The sequence below is a fragment of the Labeo rohita genome, chromosome 13, assembly GCF_022985175.1.
Source record: "Labeo rohita strain BAU-BD-2019 chromosome 13, IGBB_LRoh.1.0, whole genome shotgun sequence".
Lineage (NCBI taxonomy): Eukaryota > Metazoa > Chordata > Actinopteri > Cypriniformes > Cyprinidae > Labeo > Labeo rohita.
Window position 1 is genome coordinate 26,483,505 of NC_066881.1, and position 24,873 is coordinate 26,508,377.

The 24,873-nt window shown below is 33.7% G+C and overlaps 1 protein-coding gene across 1 annotated transcript in view; it reads right to left on the reverse strand.

Annotated features, from left to right (window-relative positions):
• eys (eyes shut homolog) overlaps positions 1–24,873 on the reverse strand; it is a 254,763-nt gene that overhangs the window by 68,655 nt on the left and 161,235 nt on the right. Inside the window, 5 exon segments of the mRNA XM_051126527.1 lie at positions 11,719–11,948; positions 16,367–16,479; positions 19,486–19,636; positions 22,758–22,849; positions 22,982–23,166. Of these exon segments, the coding sequence (XP_050982484.1) occupies positions 11,719–11,948; positions 16,367–16,479; positions 19,486–19,636; positions 22,758–22,849; positions 22,982–23,166 (771 nt within the window).

Sequence of the window (24,873 nt, forward strand, 5' to 3'; positions counted from 1 at the left end):
ATGACCAATTTTTAGAAAGCAGAATTAAACAGTAAAAATGTCATATTCAGTAATTGTAATCATTTATTCAAAATTAGCAATAATTATTTTTATATTTTTATAAATACAATTGAATTTGAAATTTTTACCACTTTTTTTTTTTTTTGCAAAATTTTGTAAAATGTTCTTATTTATTCAATATATGAATATTATTATTAATGTAATTAATATACCTCAGTTAAAAAAACCCTGTTCTATAATATTTTAAGGATTTAAAATCTATAGACACTAAATCAGATTTTTTTCTTTGCTCCCTATATGCAGAACTAATATTGATATTTTAATCCATACTGTTATAGAATTTGAATTTTTTACCACTTTAATCTGCTTTTTTTTTTTACTTACAACATTATTTACAAATGAAAACATAATAATCATCCATGTATAAAGATTTTACATAACACAAAAAAATAAATATATATATATATGTATATTATAAACGTGTGTAAAATATTATCTGGAAGGTTCACACTACATCATTTTTGTATCTTATCTATCAATAAAATAAAATAATTTAGGATTAAACTCTATTTTTTACCAATGTTTAAAAAGCAAAATTAAACAGTAAAAATAACACATTCTCTAAATTGTTTCTTTATTCAATATATCAATATATTGAGGTTTGAAAACCTCTGTTCTATAATATTTTAAGGATTTACAGCCCATAGACATATTAGCTCAGATTATTTTTCTTTGCTCCCTAAATGTGGTCTGGTCTGGTTGTTGTTGCAGATGCAGACCTTCACATAATGATCCATAATGATCAGTTTGATAAAGTGTTTGGGTCTAACATTGTGTCTAACTGCTTGTTACAGATGCTGGTTAGACAAAGACTTGACTGCAAACCATCCATCCTGAAAATAATGATAGCGAGAGACAGAAAATCCTCCCTAACGTCCTAAGAAAAATGAATGAACGTTTGACGACCCCATTGACCTTTTGTATCTGCATTTATGTAACAATGTGCTGATTTTGTTGTTAAATCACAGGGACTTTTTATTAAAAAACAAACAAACAAACAAACAAACAAAAAAACACTATCTTTTATCTTATATATGAGCAAAGATAAATGCACCATATCTACAGTGTAAACAGTACATAATACTGTAGCAGAATTTGCCGTTTTGACTTCAGAAACGTGTCTATAATCAGATTTTCAGGATGGACAGTAAATCTGTTTAGCAGAACCAGAAGAATCTGATCTGTCACGCTTGTGTACCGGGATTAATCTCGCCCGTTGCCCTAGAGAATATTACTCTTCCGCTCCTCGCATCAAGCACCAACAGTGACAATAATCGCCGTGCCAAGCGGCAAACTCTAATTTGACTCAGACTAAAGGAAGAGAGGCTCCACTGTCAAATCCCTAGGCTTGTTATAATAATTCTCATCGAAAAACTTTGTCAGCAAGTAAACAGCCCTCAGACTCCACCCTCTCCGGGCACCCAGAAGGGCCGCCGACACCGAAAAGAGTTTGAGGCTCAGAAAGCGGCCAAGCAAATCGAGCGATTCCCAGCGCTCCACGCAGATTGGACTGCAGTCAGAGCGAAGGAGCCTTTCAAACGGCTTCCCGATTCCTCTAACTCAGCAGAAAATAGTGCACACTCTCAGGGCTGCTGTTTAAAGGGGAGTTTTACGAGGCTGATGAACCGTGAGATAAGCACAGATACTGTCTTGATGGATAGACGAAGGGAAAGAAAAGCAAACGACTGGCTGAAAGAGGTGACTGTGCCTTTTTCTTGGGCATTACAGACAGCTTCGATGCAGCAAACAGTAGATACTATGCTCAATCGAACTGATTTACAATGTTCCTTCGCATACACTGTAATGTTACTACTTCAGTCTTTCTACTTGAAGATTTCTTGTTTAACTGTTCACGTTCTTGACATTGTTGTCTTTGGCTTGTTTTGCTGGGGTTCAAAAGGCTTTTTAATATCCAGTAAAATTATTGATTTAGTGGCACAGACAATATCAGATGAGAATAAAACGTGAACTGCGCTGAATAATGACACTTTTGTAGAGATGCTTTCTAGATTAATCAAATCTGTTCATAATTGTTGAATTTTGCAACACTGACACTGTTACTGACTTGTATGGAAGCCCATTTCCACTACTGAATCAAGAATAAAAAAAAGGTTTGCGACTTTTTATCAGAATTGTGAGATTTAAAATTGCAATTGCAAGTTATAAAGTCAGAATTGAGAGATATAAACTTGCAATTTTGAGAACAGTCTTCCCCTCAGAATTGGACTGTATAACTCACAATTACGAGTTTATATCTCACAAAAAAAAGGCAGAATTGTGAGAAAAAAGTCAGAATTGCGAGATATAATCTGGCATTTGTGAGAACAAAAGTCAGCTTTGGGAGTTATCTCCCAAATGGGAGTTTATATCCTGCTTTTCTGAGGAAAAAAGTCAGAAGTGCGAGTTTATATCATGCAATTCAGAATTGTGAAGAAAACAAAGAATTGCAAGATATAAACTTGCATTTGTAAGAAAAGAACCCAGAATGGGGAGTTTTTAATCTCGCAAATTCCCAATTCTGACTTTTATAAACTCTGAGTTTATATCTTGCAATTCTGACTTTTTTTTCTCACAGTTCTGACTTTTTTCCCCAGAATTGTGATATAAAGTCACATTTGCGAGTTATAAAGTTGGTATTGCATGATTTAAACTTGCAATTCTGAGAAAGAAAGTCACAATTCTGAGAAATAAAGCCAGAATTGCTCTTTTTTTTTATCATTTCTGATTTTATTACGTAATTGCGAGTTAAGTCAGAACATAGTCTGTTTTCCCCACAGAACTGGACTTTATAACTCACAACAGTGAGTTTATACCATGCAATTCTGTGAAAATTCTTTTTTTCCTCACAATTCTGACTTTTTTTCAGAATTGAGAGAAAAAAGAATTGCAAGATACAAACTTGCATTTGCAAGAAGAAAAGTCAGAATTGGGAGTTTTTATCTCGCAATTGAAACTTTATTTCTCACAACTATGAGTTTATATGCCCCTATTCTTAGAAAAAAAGTCTGAATTTATATCATGCAATTCTGTAAAAAGTTAGAACTGCAAGTTTGTATTTTTACAATTGTGAGGGAAAAAAAAAGCCATAATTGCGAGTTTATATCTTATAATTATGTTTTCTCAGAACTGTGAGATATTTTATTACACGTAATTGCAAGTTAAGTCAGAATTATGAACAAGAACAATTCACAATTGCAAAAAGTAAACTCGCAATTGCAAGAAAAAAGTGAGAAAAGAATTGTGAGATAAAAAGTAGCAATTACCTTTTTTATTCAGTGGCAGAAATGGCCTTTCTTAGATGGGCTTTCATAATTGATGAACTTTAGACAGTTACTGAACTGAATCAACACTGAACTGACTTGTACTGAATAATTGATATTATTGTCTCTTTAAGGCTGCTTTATAGATGAATCAAATTTGAACAAAACTTGAACTAAATATTGCTGAATTATGATACTAATGTATTCTGTATAGCTGCTTTTTACCTGAATCAAGTCTGTTCATAAATGACAAATTCTGAGACATACTGACCTGACTTGAATCAACACTGAACAGACTGGAGCTGAATAATAACACCATTGTAGAACTGCTTATTGCTGAATTGAACTTGTTTCATAATTGCTAAACTTACTGAACCAAACTGAATCAACACTGAACTGACTGGAGCTAAATAATGACACAATTGTCTTGTTATTAGAATTTGCCACATATTTGATAAAGCACGAATGACTGATTCTGTTACTTCCTTTTTAATAGCTGCTCCGAAATACTATCTATTATATAGAGCGGTATATAAATAAAGGTGACTCGACTTAATTCAATCTGTTCAATTTAAATTACAAGCTTTAAATTTACACCAATTTCTTTCAGTGTACATGTATGTGCTGCGATCACTGAAAAAAGAAAGACAAAAAATCTCTTTACAACTTTACTTGTAAGCTCAGAGGAATTATTTAATACAGTGTCTGCTTGATTATGTGATATTTCCCATGAGGGAACTACAAATGAGTCAGCCCTGAATATAGCAACCCCCTTGCTTTGCACAGTGCCCAGAGGGACAAATAACATTTCAGTGGATTACTTAATTATCTGCAAATTAGCACTTTGAGAACAAATGGCGGAGGTGCCGAGAAAAGGGCGTAAGAGCGCGGAAGTGCTGAGTGAGTTATTGAGAGAGGTCACCACATCCCTTCCTGCTTTTTATAGGACTGTAGACTCATCCCAGGCAGTTTGTTTCATCAATAAAAGCCGGAATAAACAAAGCGCATGCTGCAAAATGCCTGATCAGGAAATAGGTAAACGGACAAAGTGATGGACAGATGTACACGCTCTCCGAAATACAGCGTGCACCGAATGCACAGCACAGAGCTCTTTTCTCCTTCAGGGACTCGTGTGTCAAGATTATGCCCCAAAATAAGTCAGAAAGCAAGCTGAGCAGTTTTATGCGGAGGAAACCATCTTGTATATATACTAATGCCCTGACACCAAACCCTGTCTGTATTATTACTCTTGAGGTGTAAGGCACATGTGCATCCGTAGCTCCCAAAGGAGGGCACGATCTGACCATGCTGTGAAAAATGCTGAGAGGCAAATAAAGTCATTTCATCTTGACGACAACTTGTCATTAGGAGCACTGCTGATATCACATTTTTTGACTATTCAAATTTCACTTGCATATGTGTGGGTATTGTATTTTGCTCCCCGTATTTTTAGACTATAACGTCGGACTGAGTGTACAGCATTTGCATAAACTGGTAACATTTTACAACAGGGTTTAGTCTATTAATGCATTAGGTATCAGGAAGTTATTTTATTTATTTAAACATTTATTAATCTAGATTAATGTTAATTTATACTATGGTTCATTGATAATTGATATTTGTTCATAACATACAGTGTCAATTGGGGTCAGAATGATTTTTAAAAAAAAATAAATTAATACTTTTATTTAGCATTAAATAATCAAGTGACAGTAAAGACGATTACACTACCAGTCAAAAGTTTAATGTTTTTTTAAAGAATTCTCTTTTGCTCACCAAGCCTGCATTTATATGATCTTAAATACAGCAAAGCAGTGATATTGTGAAATATTTTTACTATTTAAAATAACTATTTTCTACTCAAATATATTTTAAAATTAATTTATTCCTGTGATCAAAGCTAAATTTTCAGCATCGTTATTCCAGTCTTCAGTGTCACGTGATCTTTCAGAAATCATTCTAATATGCTAATTTGACTTTTTTTTATTAATATTATCAATATTTAAAACAGTTTAGTACATTTTTCAGGATTCTACATTTTTCAAACATCAGCATTTATCTGAAATAAAAAGCTTTTGTAACATTATACACTACACTATTTAAAAGCTCTGAGTCAGTATAATTCTTTTTTTTGGGGGGAAAGAAATTATAGAAATTAATACCTTTATTTAGCAAGGATGCTTTAAAACTTTAAAACTCTGAACTTTCTATTCATAAAAGAAACCTGAAAAAAATTACTCAGCTGTTTTCAACATAATAATGTTTTTTGAGCAGCAAATCAGAATATTAGAATGATTTCTGAAGGATCATGTGACTAATGGTGCAATGATGCTAAAAATTCAGCTTTGAAATCACAGGAATAAATTACACTTTAAAATATATTCAAATAGAGAACAGTTATTTTAAATAGTAAAAATATTTCAGAATTTTACTGTTTTTGCTGTATTTATTTTAAATAGTAAAAATATTTCAGAATTTTACTGTTTTTGCTGTATTTTGAATCAAATAAATGCAGGCTTGGTGAGCAGAACAGACTTAATGTTCAAAAACTTTTGACTGGTAGTGTATAATGCTGCAAAAAAATACCAAATAAATGCTGTTCTTTCCAATTTAACTCCAGAATTTTTTTAAAAATAAATAAATAAAATTACAATAAATAGAGCAGCACAACTGTTTTCATCATTTCTGAAGAACCATGTGACACTGAAGACTAATGGCTGCTGACAACTAAGCTTTGCTATCAATAACTAAATTAATGCAGCATTTTTGAGCATAAGAGCATTCTTTCAAAACATTAAAATATCTTACAGACCCCAAATTTTTGATCAGTATAATTAGTGAGTTTCCATAACCTGAGACAATACTAATTTAGCTAAATGTTTTTGCACCGTGAAAACACTACAAAAAAGCTCCTCATGCACTCAGTACCGATTTCCAATACGAACAGCAAGGAAACACTGCAGCTGATTTTACACACTCACTTCACTCAAGTTGTAAAAGTCCCACAAGGGAGACATCACAGAGAAACAAAAATCACATTAAAAAGCCCCCATAAAACTCTTTAGGCCCCTCTGCAATTAACGTACAGTAGAAAGGGACTTTAATGGTAAACTTCACAGGAGTCAGGACGGTCTCAGACATGGAAATGCATCTTTAATTTAGCGACATTCCCTTCATTGAAAATCATGATTTTATGTAATTTCAAATTCATTTTGATTTAGAAAGAAAATCAAAAGTTGTGCTGAATGAGCAGAAGAGTGTTTTACTTTGTAATTTTTTTTCAGACTATTTCCACCAGTTTGAACAAGCGGGTGTTATATACCTGTGATGCATTTTGCAAAAAAATATTTCCAGACTGGTATATCATCTCTGAGGCCGTCATGTGACATCTCCTTATTTGTCATGTGACATTGAAGAGATACAGGGTGACCCCATCGCTCCCTTTCCATCATGAAGTCACAGACACCCTCTCATCTTTCTCGCCCCTTCACCCTCAGGATGTTTGCTGCTGTTTTGCTGTGACATGTTTGCTGATGCTAGCTGGTCAACGAACAGAGCAATTATAAGAAGACTAAATTACAGTGACAAGAAGGTCAGTTTATCTACAGCTGATGGCGAAGCCTCTTGCTGACCTTATAAGATTTATGACGTTATAAAAGACCATTTTTAGTAACCTGCTAACAACATGCTAGTAACTTGCTAATCATGCTAATAACATGCTAACAACATGCTAATCATTTTAAAAACAGACTAGCAACATGCTAGTAACTTGTTAATCATGCTAGTAACATGCTAACAACATACTAAGCATGCTAGAATCATGCTAGCAACGTGCTTTTAAACTTGCTAATCATGCTAGTAGCATGCTACTCATGCTAATAACATGGCAATCATGCTAATAACATGCTAATGACATGCTAATCATGCTAGTAAAATGCTAGTAACTCTCTAATCATGCTAGTAACATGCTAACGACATACTAAGCATGCTAGAATCATGCTAGCAATATGCTATTAAACTTGTTAATCATGCTACAATCATGCTAATAACTTGCTAATCATGCTAGTAACATGCTACTCATGCTAATAACATGGAAATCATGCTAATAACATGTTAACGACATGCTAATCATGCAACAATCATGCTAATAACTTGCTAATCATGCTAGTAACATGTTAATCATGCTAACAACATGATAATGGCATGCTAATCATGCTAGTACCTTGCTAATCATGCAAATAACATGCTAACAACTTGCTAATCATGCTAGAAACATGCTAGCAACATGCTAGTAACTGGCTAATCATGTTAGTAACTTTCTAATCATGCTAATAACATGCTAACAACATGCTAATCATGCTAGTACCTTGCTAATCATGCAAATAACATGCTAACAACTTGCTAATCATGCTAGAAACATGCTAGCAACATGCTAGTAACTGGCTAATCATGTTAGTAACTTTCTAATCATGCTAATAACATGCTAACAACATGCTAATCATGCTACAATCATGCTAACAACATATTAGTAACTTACAAATCATGTTAATAAAATGCTTATCATGCAACAGCTAGTAAAATGCTAATCATGCTGGTAACTTGCTTATAATCCTATAAACATGCTAGCAACATGCTAGTACCTTGCTAATCATTATAACAACATGCTAGTTACTTGTTAATCATGTTAGTAACATTCTAACAACATTTTATCTATCTATCGATCTATCTATCTCTGACAGACTGTATTGCCTTCAAAACATTCGAACTTTAACCTTTTAAAACTATATTACACTTTAAACTATTTTAGACTGAAAACAACTTAATTTTTTTTAAAAAACGTTTTTTAAACTTTTTAAACCTTATAAACCTCCTGTTTGTTAGTGTTCTCTAATATGAAGGCGTTATCAACAGAAACAATAAAAAAGGTAACACAGATGACTTTTATAGTGGTAACTTAAATGTTTTTATTTTGAAAATGCAACTAAATTTAATTTCTTTTTTTTTACCCTATGCTTTTAATCATGCTTTATAATATTATTTAACCACTATCACTGTTGCTATGGTATCTTTTTATTTTCTCCTAATGATTCACCATGAAATCTGTTTTCTTTCCAAGTTCTTGATCTGTCTTACCAACTTTGAACAACCATTTGATACCCATATAAGGCTGACATGGTCAAAAGTGAAAAAGCAAAGCAAAAAAAAAATACAGCTTTGAAACTAAAAGCTCTGCTGTGCATGCCTGGGAAAAGAAAAAAGCAACAGAAATAAGAAAAAAAGGAGAAAGCTTCTTTCAACTGCTGTCAAATATACTTAGGAGCCGGCATCAGAATCAGAATTTGTCACTGGCTCTCTTGTTGTTTATTGACAATATTTTCGTCAATATTTTCGTCAATTCTTCCAAAAGCAGATCTCACTTTAAATGCAATAAATATAGATGCAGATGTCTTCAGATATGTGCTTGCTTGTATAATATGGTCATCTCTATACATATGATCAGATTTCAAGTGCAACTTTCTGTGCAGAGAGTGCAAAACAGAGCCTCAAAAAGCAAAATAGATGATTAGTAAAAGGTCAGTAAAAGGTGATTAACCTTCATAAAATGTTGAAACTACATTTTATAATATACATTAACTTTTGTGATGTACATTAATTTTACATGCATTTTCATATATGGGTTGTGTTGCAAAAATAAGAATTAGAAAAATAAGAATAAAAATTAATATTGTTAAACATTTCTTTGATCTACATAGACCTGTTGTTATAAAAGCTGCAGTGTTATTCAATTTATTTATTTATTTATTTTTTTACATTTTTGAGTTAAATCTCATAATTGTCATATGGTGTGACTGTCTATAAATTAAAAATAAAACCATAAAAATGTTAATAAATACCTCCAAAAGTGTTTATTTTAGTAAATGGCCATCTTTTTTTTCATCCATATATTTCTGAAAGTGTAGGAACTGAAAACCATGTCCTCTGGTGTGAATAATTAATTAAATTAATTAAATTAATTAAATAATTAATTAAATAAGACTTGTTTAACTCTTTATTCTTTTTTTGATCATTTTCAGTGTTCTTAAATGCAAGAATTACATTAATGAAACCTTTTTTCTGATGTTTTTGCATCTGTTATAGTGTCATGAAAATAAGTATAAAATATGCTACTTGGCTTTTGAAACAGAAAGAATTGAGGGAGAGAAACTGCTTTCAGTAACACACTGATTGACTAAGAGACTGAATTTTGTTGATGAAAATAATTTGTTTTGTTTAAAAAAAAACATGTTGATTTTGTTTGTGTCAAAATTAAACTTACTTTCTTCTTTGACATGTTCAAAATTACATAGAAATACTTTAATAACCATGATTCCTATGGTGTGACACATTAAAGAACCATAGATTTTTTAAAATCTCAAAATATCTAAAAACAAAAAACAAAACAAACAAAAAAACCAAACAAAAATTGTTGAGTATTGCAATAGGAGAGATTTAATTATTACTCACCCTAAAATATTATAATTTTCAGTAGTTTTCAACGGATGACAAAGCTTGTCTTGTTGTCAAAATTTGTCTTAATATTTTCTAACAAGTCACCAGGGGACAAAATCATATTTATTATAATATCATATTAAATAAATATATATGAACATAAGTGTCTAACAATGCAGATAAATCTCTCTCACACCATTTATATATTATTACACGTTTTTTTCTTAATTCCTGCTATGTCACACCATAGGACAAATGCATGGTACAGTTCAGTGAAAGTGTATTAAAAAAAAGAAAAAGAAAGAATTGACGCAGTTAGAGACCCTTTATATTTTCACACTCCATAAATATATGCATTTCTTCTTCAAAAACATATATCTTCTTCAATAAGCATTTTCACTGCCTATCTGTCAGCTACCCATATGCAATTTTTTTCTATTTTTGAACTTGGATACTGTTATAAAACGTGGGCACTAAAAACCTTATTGTGCGTTTCTAGCAATAAACATTACAAAAACAAGTAAAATAGGCAAAATTTTATGAAAGCAAAATATAAAGCAAATATAAACTAAATATTATATATAAAGAATATTAAAGAATATATACAGTATTACCTTTATTGAAATTTTCAATTAATGTTTCATTATAAAATTAAATAATACAAATGTTATAATAATATTTTATACTACATAATTAGTAAATAAAAATTACAATATGTTAAAAAATAAGGTCCAGACTAATGTAGGATATACTTATATGACCTACTTATAAAACATTTAATAAGTGTAAAACTAGCTACTTTTCATACTAGCTCACTTTTATGTTAGATAATAGTTCTCACAGTAAGACATCTATGTCTCCAAAGATTTTTTAAAAAGTCATTTTGCACCATATTCATGAGAAATGCCAAGTATTTTCACATAATCAGTAGTACACAAATGTGAAAATACTGACAGCTTCATCTGAAAAGGTCTTTTTTCTTATCATACAGGAACTGAACTGATCGGTTCACAAACACATCAATCAATGTCTGGCAGTGCACAAAAATAGAAACCTGAGAGAAGAATAAATGATATTTAATTAATTTGAAGCCAGGCTTCTCACCGCCAGAGAATCTGAATGTTACATCGATAGAGACAGATGAACTTGTAGCTCAGCAAATTAGCTCTTTACCTGAGCATTGGCTTATTGATACAGGGCAAAACATGCTGAGTCAGCAGGAGCTGGAGCAAAATACAATACAAAAGCAATTAGCACTATGCAATGAATACTCCACTGCTGGAAGTGCATAAAATGCATGTTTTCCCAGACAAGCTGGTGCTTTTGATAAAAAGAAAGTCCGTTGTCAGTTTAGAGTTAAGTAAATTGTTAAAGTGTGAAATATTCCACCATGGCAGTTCAGTACAGTACGTTGAGTTTCAGTCAATATCAAGTGGGTTCACTATGTAAAAGACTTTCCACTCACCACAATTTAATATCATTCATGTCTTATCCTGGCATGAGGCAGAGGAGGTAAAATGAATCTGGAGAACACAGGTGACAGGGTCACCATCTCATTTGTAGTAGGACTCAAGAAGGGAGAGGATAGAGGGATTTCTCACATTACATCTTGCTTATATGGATCTTACTTTAATCACATCACAAATTATTTAAAGTGAGCCCTGCTCCAACAACAGGTTGAGTTTTCCATTTTCCTTTACTTCCAACACTGCTTCAGTAGTCAAAATGTTTGGTGGGAGATCACTAGTATGTATCATTATGATATCAACCAAAATGTTTTTGTTTTAAAGCTCCACACTGAACTCATTAGAGTTAAATTAAAGGATGAGGCTAATTTAACAGTTCAGTAATTCACTAGGGAGGGATTTTCAGCTGTAATGTGGAGGAGAAAAGGAACTGGAGGTCTCACCTTGTTCACACAGGCGTCCCGTGAAGTGCAGAGAACAGTCACAGAAGAAAGACGAGGCTCCGCTGGGCAGAGAGATGGGCCGACAGGATCCGCCGTTGAGACAGAGCCCCTGCGGGCAAACAGGTGAAGGCTGGGTGGGTGGGATACGCCCGTCAGGAGGGGTTTCCACTGTGATGAACCTAGGAGGGGAGTCTGTGGAGTTTGCTGGTGGGTCAGGATGCCACGGAGACCTACACACAGTACAACATGTGACCCTATGAAAAGGCGAGGATTAAACGGTGAAATCCACTACCACGGGGTGTATTTACTAATCAGTAAAAGTTATAATTATTTCAGAGCACAAAAACATGTGTTTAATTCACTAACCACAAGCAATCCGGTTGAACCAGGCAAATTATTCACAATTACACATTTATTCACAAAACTCAGTGATATCTGAGCCTAATCACATTTATATACTGCAAAAAAGCAAGCGGTAAATGAGATGTCATTTAAAAGAGATGTTTGTGGGTTGCGTGGCATTCATAATTTAACTGAGAACGCCTTTAAAAATACAAATCCATCCCTGAATTTAGTGTGAGGTAGCAAAGAAGAGACAAAATTACAGTTCAAATTTGAATGTAAGGGCATGGAATTAAAATTAATCAATTTAAATAAATGCAAATCTAATTTGTGACTAGAAAGGGTTTCTGCAGATATGAACAAGTGAAATTTAAGACTTTTTGATATCACCTAATATGAAACTTTAAGACCTAAACCTGTAATGGAAATACACATTAAATTACATACATATATGTAATATTTAATGTTTAATGTAAAACGAAAACTAAATTTCATCGCTGTCATAAATTATATTTATTACTACGTTATAAGGTAAACTTTTCATATCAGCAAGTAATATTCCACACAAAATATCCCCATAAAATTTTTAGAAATTTTTAGAAAAAAAAATCTTCGGTTTGCCCAATGACTGTAGATAGCCATTAGGTCCGTCAGACCTAAGATATTTCAGCGGTAATGTGACCAAAAATATTTAAGACCCATCGAATCTGAATTTAAGACGTTTTAGGACTTTTTAGTGCCTTTTATTAGGAAAACGTTTAAGATAGCAGACACCCTGCTAGAAAAGCTTGTAGACAGATGGAAAGACAGATACCTATAGATAATAGATAGATAGATAGATACATAGATAGATAAAATAATGCATAATACTGTGCATGCAAGTAAGCAGCACTATCAGTGGGTGTTATTCATTCTTAAAGGGGACATCGGATGCAAAGTTCACTATTCATATGGTGTCGGCATATAAATGTGTCTTAGCAGTGTGTGGACACAACCATCCTACAGTGCTAAAAATCCATTCACTCCTTTTTTTTTTTAATCCCCAAAAGACCTAAACAGTCTGAATTATCAAGCTGTTTTGTTTTACTGAGCAGTATGATGTCATACTGCTCAGGCCCCGCCCATGACCGCTGATGGACTGTCCTGTATTAGCATATTTCCACCCTCAGCCAGTCGTACACAGTCACACACTCTGTTTGTATGCACATTTTGAAGTATTGCATCAGAAATGTGATGGAAACGCTTAATTCACAAAAAAGTTTTTACACTCGCTTGAGGTGGTTTTTGGCTTGTGCGAAAAAGGGTTAATGCAAATAATGGGAGATGGAAACGCATTTGACGAATAAATTCCTCCATACACATCAAAACAATCATGTGACTTTGCGCTATGGGACGGCAAAACCTGTCTAACCAGTGGACGGATCTCGTTCCACAGCATCTGAAATGTTGTTATAGTCATCATCAGTATTCAAAGTATTTCTGTATAATTGCCTCCCAAAACTTTCTTACACAACTGCATTCCCAAACAGCAGGCATCCACCTCCAAAAGAAATTATCACATTTATTGTGTTTCATCTGTTCGCTCTGAGGCGCAAGTAATTTATTATAAATGAAAATTACTATATTCAAGTAATATATAATGTCAGTTTATCAGTAAATGACAATTTTGTTCTCTTTGACTTCTTGGATGGAAACGGTGCTTATTCGCAAATGTTTTATGCGATATTCCAATTTTTGCACATAAGTTAAGTTGGCAACTTTGGATGGAAACCCGGTTAATGTCTCGTAAGCAATGCAGATGTTTTGCAGTTGGATGTACAAGTTAACATAAGAGTCTTAATTAGAGCCACGAAGGACACAGTGGATTAGTTTTGTTTTTGATGATAATGCACCACCAAATACACAAAAAAACAGAAGAGAGGGGCGGGGTGAGCAGTAACTCATTATCATTTAAAGAGACACACTGAAACGGGTCGCTGTGAACAGAGCTCTTTTTAACAAGGTAACAAGAATGTAAAAAGGGTATCATAACCAAAGTACGTTGCAGACATTTTATGAAGACCGTAAAGAATCATACCAGCTTATGGAAAATGGGTATCTGATGTCTCTTTTAATGAACTCCTCCACCCCTAGTGTTTTAATCAGAGGATATTTAAAGCAACCTCCTCCACCATCCTTAATCTTGTAATTATATACAACACAGACAAGCCCCATTTGTAAAATTAAAACCATACTCGCATGCATATTAAAAATCTATATTAATTATCCTGCTCAACACAAAATGGATGTGCATCAGTATGGGCATAAGGACCTAAATCCTAAAAATCAATTCAGACGTCTGAGACATTATATAACTATATGCTGTCATTCTATGGGAAAGAGCAACTGCTAAACATCTCGTTTAGTGTCAGACGGATGAAAGAATAGCTATGGGTTCAGAACAACATGGTTGTGAGTAAATCATGACAGTGTGAAATTTGTCAGCATCCATCACAAAGAGTCCTAAAAAACACATTGGCCAGTTTCTCTAACACAACTTAACCCATGATTTATGAATGGACAACCAATATAAGGCACTTATATCATGTTAAACTACTTTAATTATCATAACTAAACAAATAAGGCATGATATAGTCAGAAGCTTTCAAAACACAGAGTAATGCCTACATATCAATCACTTCTTCAATATGTAACCACCAAATCAGCTCACAGAACAACTGTGATATATCATTCAAATGGCCCTGATTAATGTTTCCTTTCAAATTATGTGAGACTACGCCATGTAAGATGCCACAAATTGTCATATTCATTTGGAAACCCCATCGCTCCAGTCCACTGCAATTCCAGACAGATGATAGAACAGAATAAATAATAAAGTATGACAATATAGAGAGAATGGAAATCTATCTTATTTAAATATTAATATGGTGGTCACCAATTTCATGTTCTGTCCAAGACTCAATTCAGCTGCTTTGTAAAACAGGGCTTTCTATAGAATTAGCCAAAAGGGCAAAATGAGTGCTTGCATTTTCTTTGGAACAATAATAGACTGACATGTGAAGCCAAACACTTAAACATTCCCAGAATCTCACTCTTGATGAGCAATTTGCACACAGCATGAACGTACAGCACCTGTGCACTCAAGTGATGTGCTAAATTATAGATTTTGTGCTTGAGAGACAGCTGACAAGAGTGGCAAATAGCACATCCAAGAGCCATGAGGCTAGGAGGAAAAATACAACTTTTTATGGAAGCAAAATTGTGGAGTGAAAAAAAAGTAGCTTTCTGGGTTTTTAGGTAGAATTTAACTTTTGTAGGTTATTATGAAAAAAGGCAATGAAAGTGAAAAGGTGAAATCTTAAAATATATACTTTCAAATTCAGAACTAACAGATGATATAATTTATCATTCGATCATAGCAGTATTTATCTGGCTCAGTAACAATGAGGATGAATAAATGAATGAATCTTGATTAGGGTAACTGCATTAAACAGCAAAGTTTAATATTTCTTTATAAAAACTGATAAAAAATGTATTAAGAAGAAAGTATAATTTAAATATTTTATTATATTTAAATTATTTAAACCAATAATACAACCAACCACAAATTTACCTGAACTGGGTTTAAATAATTTAAATATATTATTTTATTTATATTATTTAATTCCAATCAGGTAAATCAGTTTTTATAAGGAAACAATTTGCTGTATTTTATTATATTAAATATTAAATATTTTTTTAATTAAATATCTGAGGTACTAAGTTATGAATTTTATGAATTTTAAAAACTTTCAAAATTCATTAAGGCATTTTAAGGCAGTATGAACACTAAATTTTGAGGCAGAAAGAACAGTTACTTTAAGGTTATTTATTTTTATTTTATTTTAGGTCTGTTCAAAAGTTTGGGTTTTGGAAGAATTTTTAATGTTTTGTGGGAAAAAGTGCTATTATTGGATCAAAAAATTGTTAAAATATTTCTAAAATGTAAAATAATCATTTTGTATTTTAATATGTTTTAAAATGCAATTTATTCCTGTGATGTCAAAGCTGATTTTCAGCAGCCATTACTCCAGTCTTCAGAGTCACATGATCCTTTACAAATTATTCCAATATGCTGATGTGAAAGTTTTAAACATGCAATATTTCTCTATAAAAAGGTACAAATGCTGTACTGGAAATTCTCTCAGTAAATAATTTCTTTTTGAACAAACTGATTTACTAATATGGGTTGCTTAAAATGAATTTTGACTTTCAAACACTGCTCAAAAATCGTATTGATTCCTGATGGAAAATCAGGTTCAATTACCTGCAGTTGTCAACATTGTTCCTGGCAATGGCATGGTCCACACGGAATCTTCCGAGCTTATTAATTTCGATTATTTCAATGCAGCCGGTGTAGTTGTGGAAAGGCTCAGCTTCCTGAGGGAACACAGAACAACAACAAAGTCTCAAGCAGTTTCTTCAGAGGAAAACAGAAAAACATCTCAGGCCTAAGGGTGAAAATGAAAAACGGCTACAAAGCAGCTATTCTGGGAGAAGAAAGTGCCATACAACAAAGAGGTTGCATTTTAAGGCGTAGTTCACCCAAAAATGAAAATTCTGTCATTATTTACTCACTCTCATGTCTTTCAAAAAACCTGCATTATATGTCCTTGGATAACAAAAGTAGGTATGTTAAAGAACTGTCATAGAAATCTTTCCATACAACAGTTAAAGGAGACCAAGGACTCTTGTGGACAAAACACACATCAACAAAAGTAGTTTACATGACTTGTACACTACATTCTAAGTCTTGACACACAACAGCTTTCAAAAATTTTCACCTTTTGTGTTACATGAAACATTTAACAGCATACAAGTCTGGAATGACATGAGTGAGTAAATATTAAATGAACTATCCGTTTAAAATTGATATACATAAAGGCACATGAATATGTATTAATACAAAGAGACGTTTCCCTTTATAAACATATTTATAAATGCAACAAATGCAACTGAATGTTTTTAAAGGCAATAAAGATTCTTCAAATAAGACAGAAATGGCTCACACAACATTACCAGTAGGAGAAACTGCATTGACGACAAAAAACAAACAAAAAAAAATATAACCTCTATTTCATTAGCAGTGCTGTGAAAAGAGAAAAAAAGAATGTGGATCCAATCTTTGTTGTCTAGACGAATACATCTCAACCTCTCCTTTTTCTTCTCCTAACAGTATCTCAAGTGCCCGTGACCTGCTTCTAGCCGCCTGAAGGAAAATGAAAAGTGTGCCTGCTAGTTTCTCAGAGCTTTATCACTGTCAATATGTAGACCTTGACAGTTCTTTGAAGCCCTCTGAACCAGTTTTAGTAACCTGAAAATTACTGGAAAATTCATGTCCATTTTAATCCAATTTAAGTTGGAAGTGTCTCTGCGGTAAGTGGTCAGGTCATTGTGTAACATGACAAAGGCAAACCATCAATCTTTCCTTGTTTCCACATTATAATCAGAGTTCCCAGTTGACCAATGAACTTCACTGACTTTTTCACAAATTTAACAGCCATTAATAAAGTGTATGTCTCTACCATTTAAAAGATTATCACAAAAATTGTGATCGCTATCATAACCTAAAATTTAGCATTTTTTTGACTTGCTTGGACTGAACTTGAGATCATTTAAATATCCAAGTTGCCAGTTAAGACAACTTTACGTTTCAAGTTCATTAAACTTTACATTTTAGGGCAGCATGAACACTAAGTTAAAACAACTTTTTCTAGGGCCCTATGATTTCCGTGATGTGGAAAGCACAGACGGAATCGCAGAATCCACACATAAAAATGAAATCTACTGTTTGACATGGAATGTCACTGAATTTTGGATTAATAAAATAAAACTAGGTCAATACACTTAACGCATGTCTGTGAATATTAAACCGCAAAAATACTATTTAAATATGAATCCTGCATGTTCTGTGTCTCTCTGTTAATAAATGCCGCAGATGCGCAGTTTCGTTTACTACACACATACTGGGGCACACAGGACCCTCGCTGTGTTATTAGCATCTGCCGCCTCAATATATGAGTACATGACCACATGAACCAGTGCTGCCAAGTCCGTGGTTTTTCCGTGGAATTAGGCTACTTTAACACTGTTTCTGCGGGTTGTTTTTGATGTCCACTGGTTAAAGCGACCCCAACAATGTCAAATTTAGCCCCTGAAATGTAATTTTACTAGGGAACCCCAATAAAAAATGTCTATTTTATCCCTCCGGAATGCAATTATTAATGGGGACCCAAAATGCGATTGGTCTAGTTTTGGGATAGTTTTAAGTAGCAATTGGGCGGGTTTTGCTGTGAAAACCTGGCAACCCTGACATGAACATAATCTCTAGAACTGCTCTGAGAGTCACGTCATGAGCATTTAACTGTTTCTTGTGAGAAAAACTATCGTCATGTCATATACAAACATAAACTTAAAGGTCTTTACAGCAAACCATCAAAATAAGCTCGGTTTAACTTGAAGAAATTGTGACAGAAATATATTACTTAATGTAACGATAGTACTACTACTACTACTAATAAAATTATTATTAAAACAATATTTTTTAAGGAATATTTACAAGAAAAATTATTTTCCAGAATTATACACAATTCAGTTTTTCTGAAAATAAAATAAAATAATGTATATATTTTTTGAAATAAAATCAATTGATTAGAGATGCTTTTGACTAAAAATAAAACTGAATGAGAAAAAAAAAAAAAAACACTCTACAGGGCCTTAAAAATGTAATTTGTATTAAGCTTTTAATAAATTGCCGTTACATTGTGTACATTTCATTATTTTAATTAATTAGACATGATTTTTGAGTAACATTTAACCATTAAAAGAGTCTAGAAAAAATTAAGTGGAAAAAATGGAATTTGGAAAAAAATAAAATGGATTTCATAGATACCATCACTACTGGTAAACAGTTTGTGGTCAAATTCATAATGTTTTTGAATTCACTTACACAAAATACAAAATTGCATTTATTTAATCAAAAGTGTTGTAAAAGCTTTAATACTGTGAAATATTATTACTATTCAAAATAACACTTATATTTTAATACATTTTTAAAATGTAATTTATTCCTGTGAGAGAAAAGCTGAATTTTTAGCAACATTACTCAAGTCTTTAGTGTCACATGATCTTTCAAAAATCATTTTCAAGCAAGAAACATTTATTATTATTATCGATATTGTAAATCATTCTAATATGCTGATTTCATGCTCAAGAAACAAATTTATTTGAAATAGAAAACTTTTGTTACATTACAAATGTTTTTACTGCCACTTTTGATCAATTTAATGCATACTTGAAAAATTACTGACCCTGAGCTTTTAAATAATTTGACCATTTACTCAGGATGTGACCCTTTAAAAGTACCCCTTTTAAAATAACTCTTACTTTATAAGGTGGATACCGAAGAGGAAGTCCTCCTATGAAGACACGGTCAGTTCTCTGTAAACTCACAGCTGATGTATAATTGCTCTCAATACTTCCGACAGTCCTGAAGCCCGTAATAGTGACTTCAGCTGCACACGGTGAAAGATACTGTCTGTGGGAAACAAAAACAAAATAAAGACCAGAGTGATACGCATGAAGACAAAATGTTCCCTGTCTTGTTATTAATCAACATTTCAGGTCCCCGTTTCTTGTATCTCTTCACCTAATGGCTGTAAATGCACTCAATTAATGATCTTTAGTATTAATACCACAGACGTCTTTTAAGGCGATTCAGTTTATGTTAATAAGACACATTTGCTATGCCTAAAGGAGGATGCAATTACTTTAAAAGCTAAGCACCGCTAATGCCCGCTTTATCTGTGATTATTTTCCGCTTTTTTAATATTCAGACCAAAAACAGGTTATGCTGAATGACTCCTAATGACTCTGTTGTTTCCATGGATACGTGAGATACAGGAAGGCATTGAGAACGAACAAGGGTCCACAGTGAATTCATTAGCCGGTACAGCATTTAAAATATCATGGTTATCGTGGATTTCAGCTAGAACTAACCGTCTCTGTGTGATTTAAGGCCATGCCATTTGTACTGATGGTTTAATCACATTTTAAATATCAGCGTGTCATAACATAACGCATCAGGTGCAGCTTAAAAACAACTGTAAACTGTTTTACACACAGTTAAAGGCTAATTAAAATGTCTGCTGTTGCGACACCATAAATCTTGACAGAAAAAAATCCACTAAACAAAACAAATGATTTGTTATGCTCAAGGGCGTCTTTCACCTGCAGCTAATTATTTCCCCTCTTTCTTTTAAAGACATCTTATGCGTCTCGGACAGACTGTTCCGGAGATGTACCCGAGCCTTGGGAGTTTTCCAAAGCTTATTCTGCCCTTCCAAACAACAGGGGAGGAAAGATAATTACCTCAGTGTGGATTCTGGGATAACTATGTGCAGCTGGAGGATTGGCCTACAGATGCTCAGTTTATAATGGCAGTATCCTCTCCCTCCCAGCATTGATATCCGTCTCCCCCTCTTCTGAGGTTCAGAGAAGCCAATCTTGACTGATTTGTTAAGCCTGTAATTCGCAGACTGTGGAGTTTTTCCTCTTGCTTTGCGCCACACCTCAGGAGGAAAGACCACCAGGCCCTGGACGTCCTCCCTCTGGAGCAGCCGGAGAGACTGTTAATTTAGAAGAGCTCCGCCAGTGCAGCCTGGCATCCCGCCAGAGAGCCACTGGTCCCATTGAGTCTCTGAACAGACAGTTCCCCAGCAGGACACACAGAGAATGCTCCTTTTACTTAGAAATGCTTTAAAGGCGACAATAAAGCACAGCACGGCCCTTTAAACCGTTTCACGGTTTCACTCGGTCATGTGAGACATGAATAAGGGAGTGAAACTTAAAGGGCTTGCATTGTACCTTTTTTTGACAAAATATAATTTTGTATTTTTCCCTGTGGTCCACTTATCGTTTTGTACCAAATCCCGTTGTTACTGAATTTTACATGACTATTTTCCACCCTCTCTGTGAACCTCAGAATTAAACAGGCTGCTTTTTGTGCTGCTGTGCCTTTAAGAATTTTAAATGCCACAGTTGGACACAATTCAGAATTTCAGAATCTTTTTCAGTTCATGAGCTTGAATTTGAATCGAATTGGCCACGACCCATAGGATGTTTATTTAGAATGTGAACTGGAATGACACTGAATTACAATTCAGAGAAGTTCAACACAACCACACAGAGAAATCTAATTAGTGCAACGAGTTTGTAAACAAAACTTGACTGAAACGAATGACTAATTAGGCCTATTTATTCCCTGATATGAAGACTAAAATTGTCTGAAATTTAACCCATTCAGAACAATTAACACAGCCATCCATTTTGATTTGTTATTCCTGTTCTTTAAAAAAAAAGCAAATATTTGGAGTCATTCGAAAAACATTAAAAATACTCATGGCCTTGTGTTGTCAGTTTCCTTACATTTTTTAGCATAAGGAAACTGACAACACGCCAACAGACTTTTCAAGTTTAAGTCCACCGAAATTAATCTACTCTCCTGTCTGATTTGTCTGTCGGACAGAATGGCATATTCTGCATTACGATTGGTCAGATCACCTGTCAATTAAGCAGTTTGCAAATGGTCAATTACTGAATTAGCTTAATTTGTACTAAACTAAATTTGTATATTTCTTTAAATACTATAACAGCATTTATGGTAGTGCACATTGTGCCTGGTTAGTGAATAAGAGACAGGTTTTTGACCTGAAATTCAGCACAAAAAATGGACCTAAGTGTTTAGTGAATTCTCACCTGTATGTTTTCATAGTCTAACAAACTCCATTTCAAAAGATCAAGGAAAATTCAGATTTGAATAATATGACCCCTTTTAAGAGATGGTTTCTCAGTCCTCTTTTTTCCCCCCACTCAGGCTTGTTTTGACAACTCTCTTTCACACTAAGTCTTTTGCTAGTTGGCACAAAAGTAATGACTGATTTGTGCAGCTGGTGTATCTTGGAAGCTTTTCAAAATCTGTATGAAAAACAGACATAAACAGGCTGATGCACTCAAGATCGGGAGCTGGCTAAAGCGTTCGGATGTGAAGAGACTGTGCCATCTCTCAGAGACTCAGAATCTGATCAAATCTTTCAATGACGGTGCGACCGTGCATTTTACTTTCTGCTGAATCGGATGAAAAGAAACAAACCTAATGGACCTGTGTGAATTGTGCCTCTGAACATCAAAGACCTTTCAGCAATCATTCAGCTCTCAGTCGAAATACTCAGGCCTGACAAATCTGGGGTTATACTACACCCATTTACAGACTCCAACAAATGTAAGCATAAAAGCTGGACAGGAATACTCCCCTTCATGTAAATGAATAATATAATGTGTGTATTACCTGTACTGAGATCTCAACGCCAGTTGATTAGCTGACACATGTCAGTCGTCCTGTTATTGGAAACTTTTTCTTGTGGAATAAACTAATCATGACCGACTATCAACAGAGCCTTTTTTACTCAAATTACTTTCAGTGGTCTATTTCAACTTATGGATAAGCAACAAATGGCTACCTTTACTTTAAAGACCAGTTTTACCATCTGTTTCCTGTTAATTAACTTTTTCCAAGTGCAACATACAATTGGTAGACATCTGATTCATTTTAACCTCTATGATCTCAAACTATTCGGATACTGGAGAAGAAATTCACTTACTTCAAAAGCACCACATGCTCATTTCCATCAGCAACCTGCTGTGCTGTATTGATCCGCTTAACTCCCTCTTTTTGGTTGCACATAAAGTCATACTGGAGTGTGTGGGAAAAGTATGTATTAGTTTTTTTTCATCTAATTATTCCTCATGCATATTCTTTGATTTGTAAATGTAGTGACTTAGCTTTAAAAAAACAAAACAAATGTATATGCATTTGCAGTATTACCCAAAGCGCTCCATTGGAAATGTAGAGTTTGATGGAGAAGATGCCTTTTTTGGCACTGGCCGAATACAGCAAGGTTCCATACATGTATTCAGTCAGGAATCGCACTGTGACACTGAATGCAGCACCGACTTCAATGCCCTCAAACTCCAAAAAGGATTTCCCAGAATATCTCCCAAAACTAATATCTGTAGGAGAGAAACATAGGCAGTTAAACATAGTGCCACCACAGCTTCGCTCAACTTGAATAGTATAAAGTCAACACTTGTGGATGTTTGCTGCTACCTGGAGTCAAAATTTGCATAGATATCGAAGGTTTTTATTTCATTATGGGGGTTAGTAAACAAAAACAACATGTTTTTCATAATACAGTTGAAATAAATATATATTTAACACAGTAATATTTCATCCTTGGTACAGGAAAATGTTGCCTTATGTTACGGTGAATCTTAATGAGAATGAACATCATAGAACCTTTGCTGTCATGTCAATCCAAATAAAAAGTGGGCAACGCAAGCTTATTAATATTCAGCACTGTATTGAGAAGTAAGAAGCTGTATGAGAACATGAGTCAATAAGAATGTGAAATCTGAATAAATTCTGAATAAAAATAATGAGTAAAATCTGAATAAACTGGAAAAACAGGGAATATGAATTAAGTCTCACATGGAAAAGAAACTTTAATGACAGCTACTTAAAATCATTATTGAATATTTTAACTTTCTACTGTGCGAAGTTACATATTTCATTCTGCCACTATCCATTTTTAATCAGCTTCAGTGGATTTAACTGAAACCAAAGAAAGCACACGAGTAACACATTATGAACACTACATTAAATTCCCCACAGTGACCCAATATTTCTCAATTAAGCCTATATTGTTCTACCAATTTTAGATATTACAAGGTTACAAAGGATCACAGTGCTCTTAAAACTATGAATATCTTAATGATAATTATGTTTAGCTCTGAGCAGACAGAATAGCATTACATTTGATTTAACACAGATTTATAGCTAACATAAAACAAATACCACTGATATTTTTGCAGTATGCAGTTCATTTTGTTTTATGCAATGTTCCCTTACCTGACCCTCCATTTCCAATGCAATTTCTTTTTTCACAAATTTTATGAAAGTTAAGCCAGTTTTAGTGAAATGCCATGAATAATTATAAAAAAGTGGCAGTCCGTGACAAACAGATCATAAACGGCTAACCTATGTGGTAATATAGTACATCAGCTCATAGTGCATAGTGCTTGCCTATCATTCATCAACCTCAAATATGACTTTTCATCTAAAATATGTAAGTAGTAGCAACTTTACATGGATGCTCAATCTAATGTTAACCTAGAAAAATGTGCACTATGTGTCTGTGCGGAGCATGGAAGCTGAACAGTAGCGCACTCACTGCCTGACAGATGGAGGCGCCGGCGTGCTCACTTGCTTTTAAAATACTCCCTCATTTTTGCTCATACAGGTAAAAGTAATACATCAGATGAAAGTCAAAGTAATGCACTCAGAATAACAACAAAATGTTGTGCTTTTGTAAAATAATTGAAGCAAACAGGATGTGCTTTCTGCCGTCTCTGTGAATCTGAGTGCGAAGCTTCGAAACTCTGTGCATACTTGCCTTACAGACATGAAAAATATATCTATAGAGAGCAAAACGTCTACCTTCAAAAGAACCAATTCAAATGGAAAACAAACATTCTCTCATTGTAATCAATGCAATCAAGCACATCCACTACTGTGGAGACAACAAGTCAGTAGCTATATTTCCATCTACCAATTTTTATGTGCATTCTAATTCAAATTCTAAAAATAAACGTAAACTTTTTATCCGATAAGAAAAAATGTGCATAAACCACAATGATTAAAAATAAAATTTCAAATAT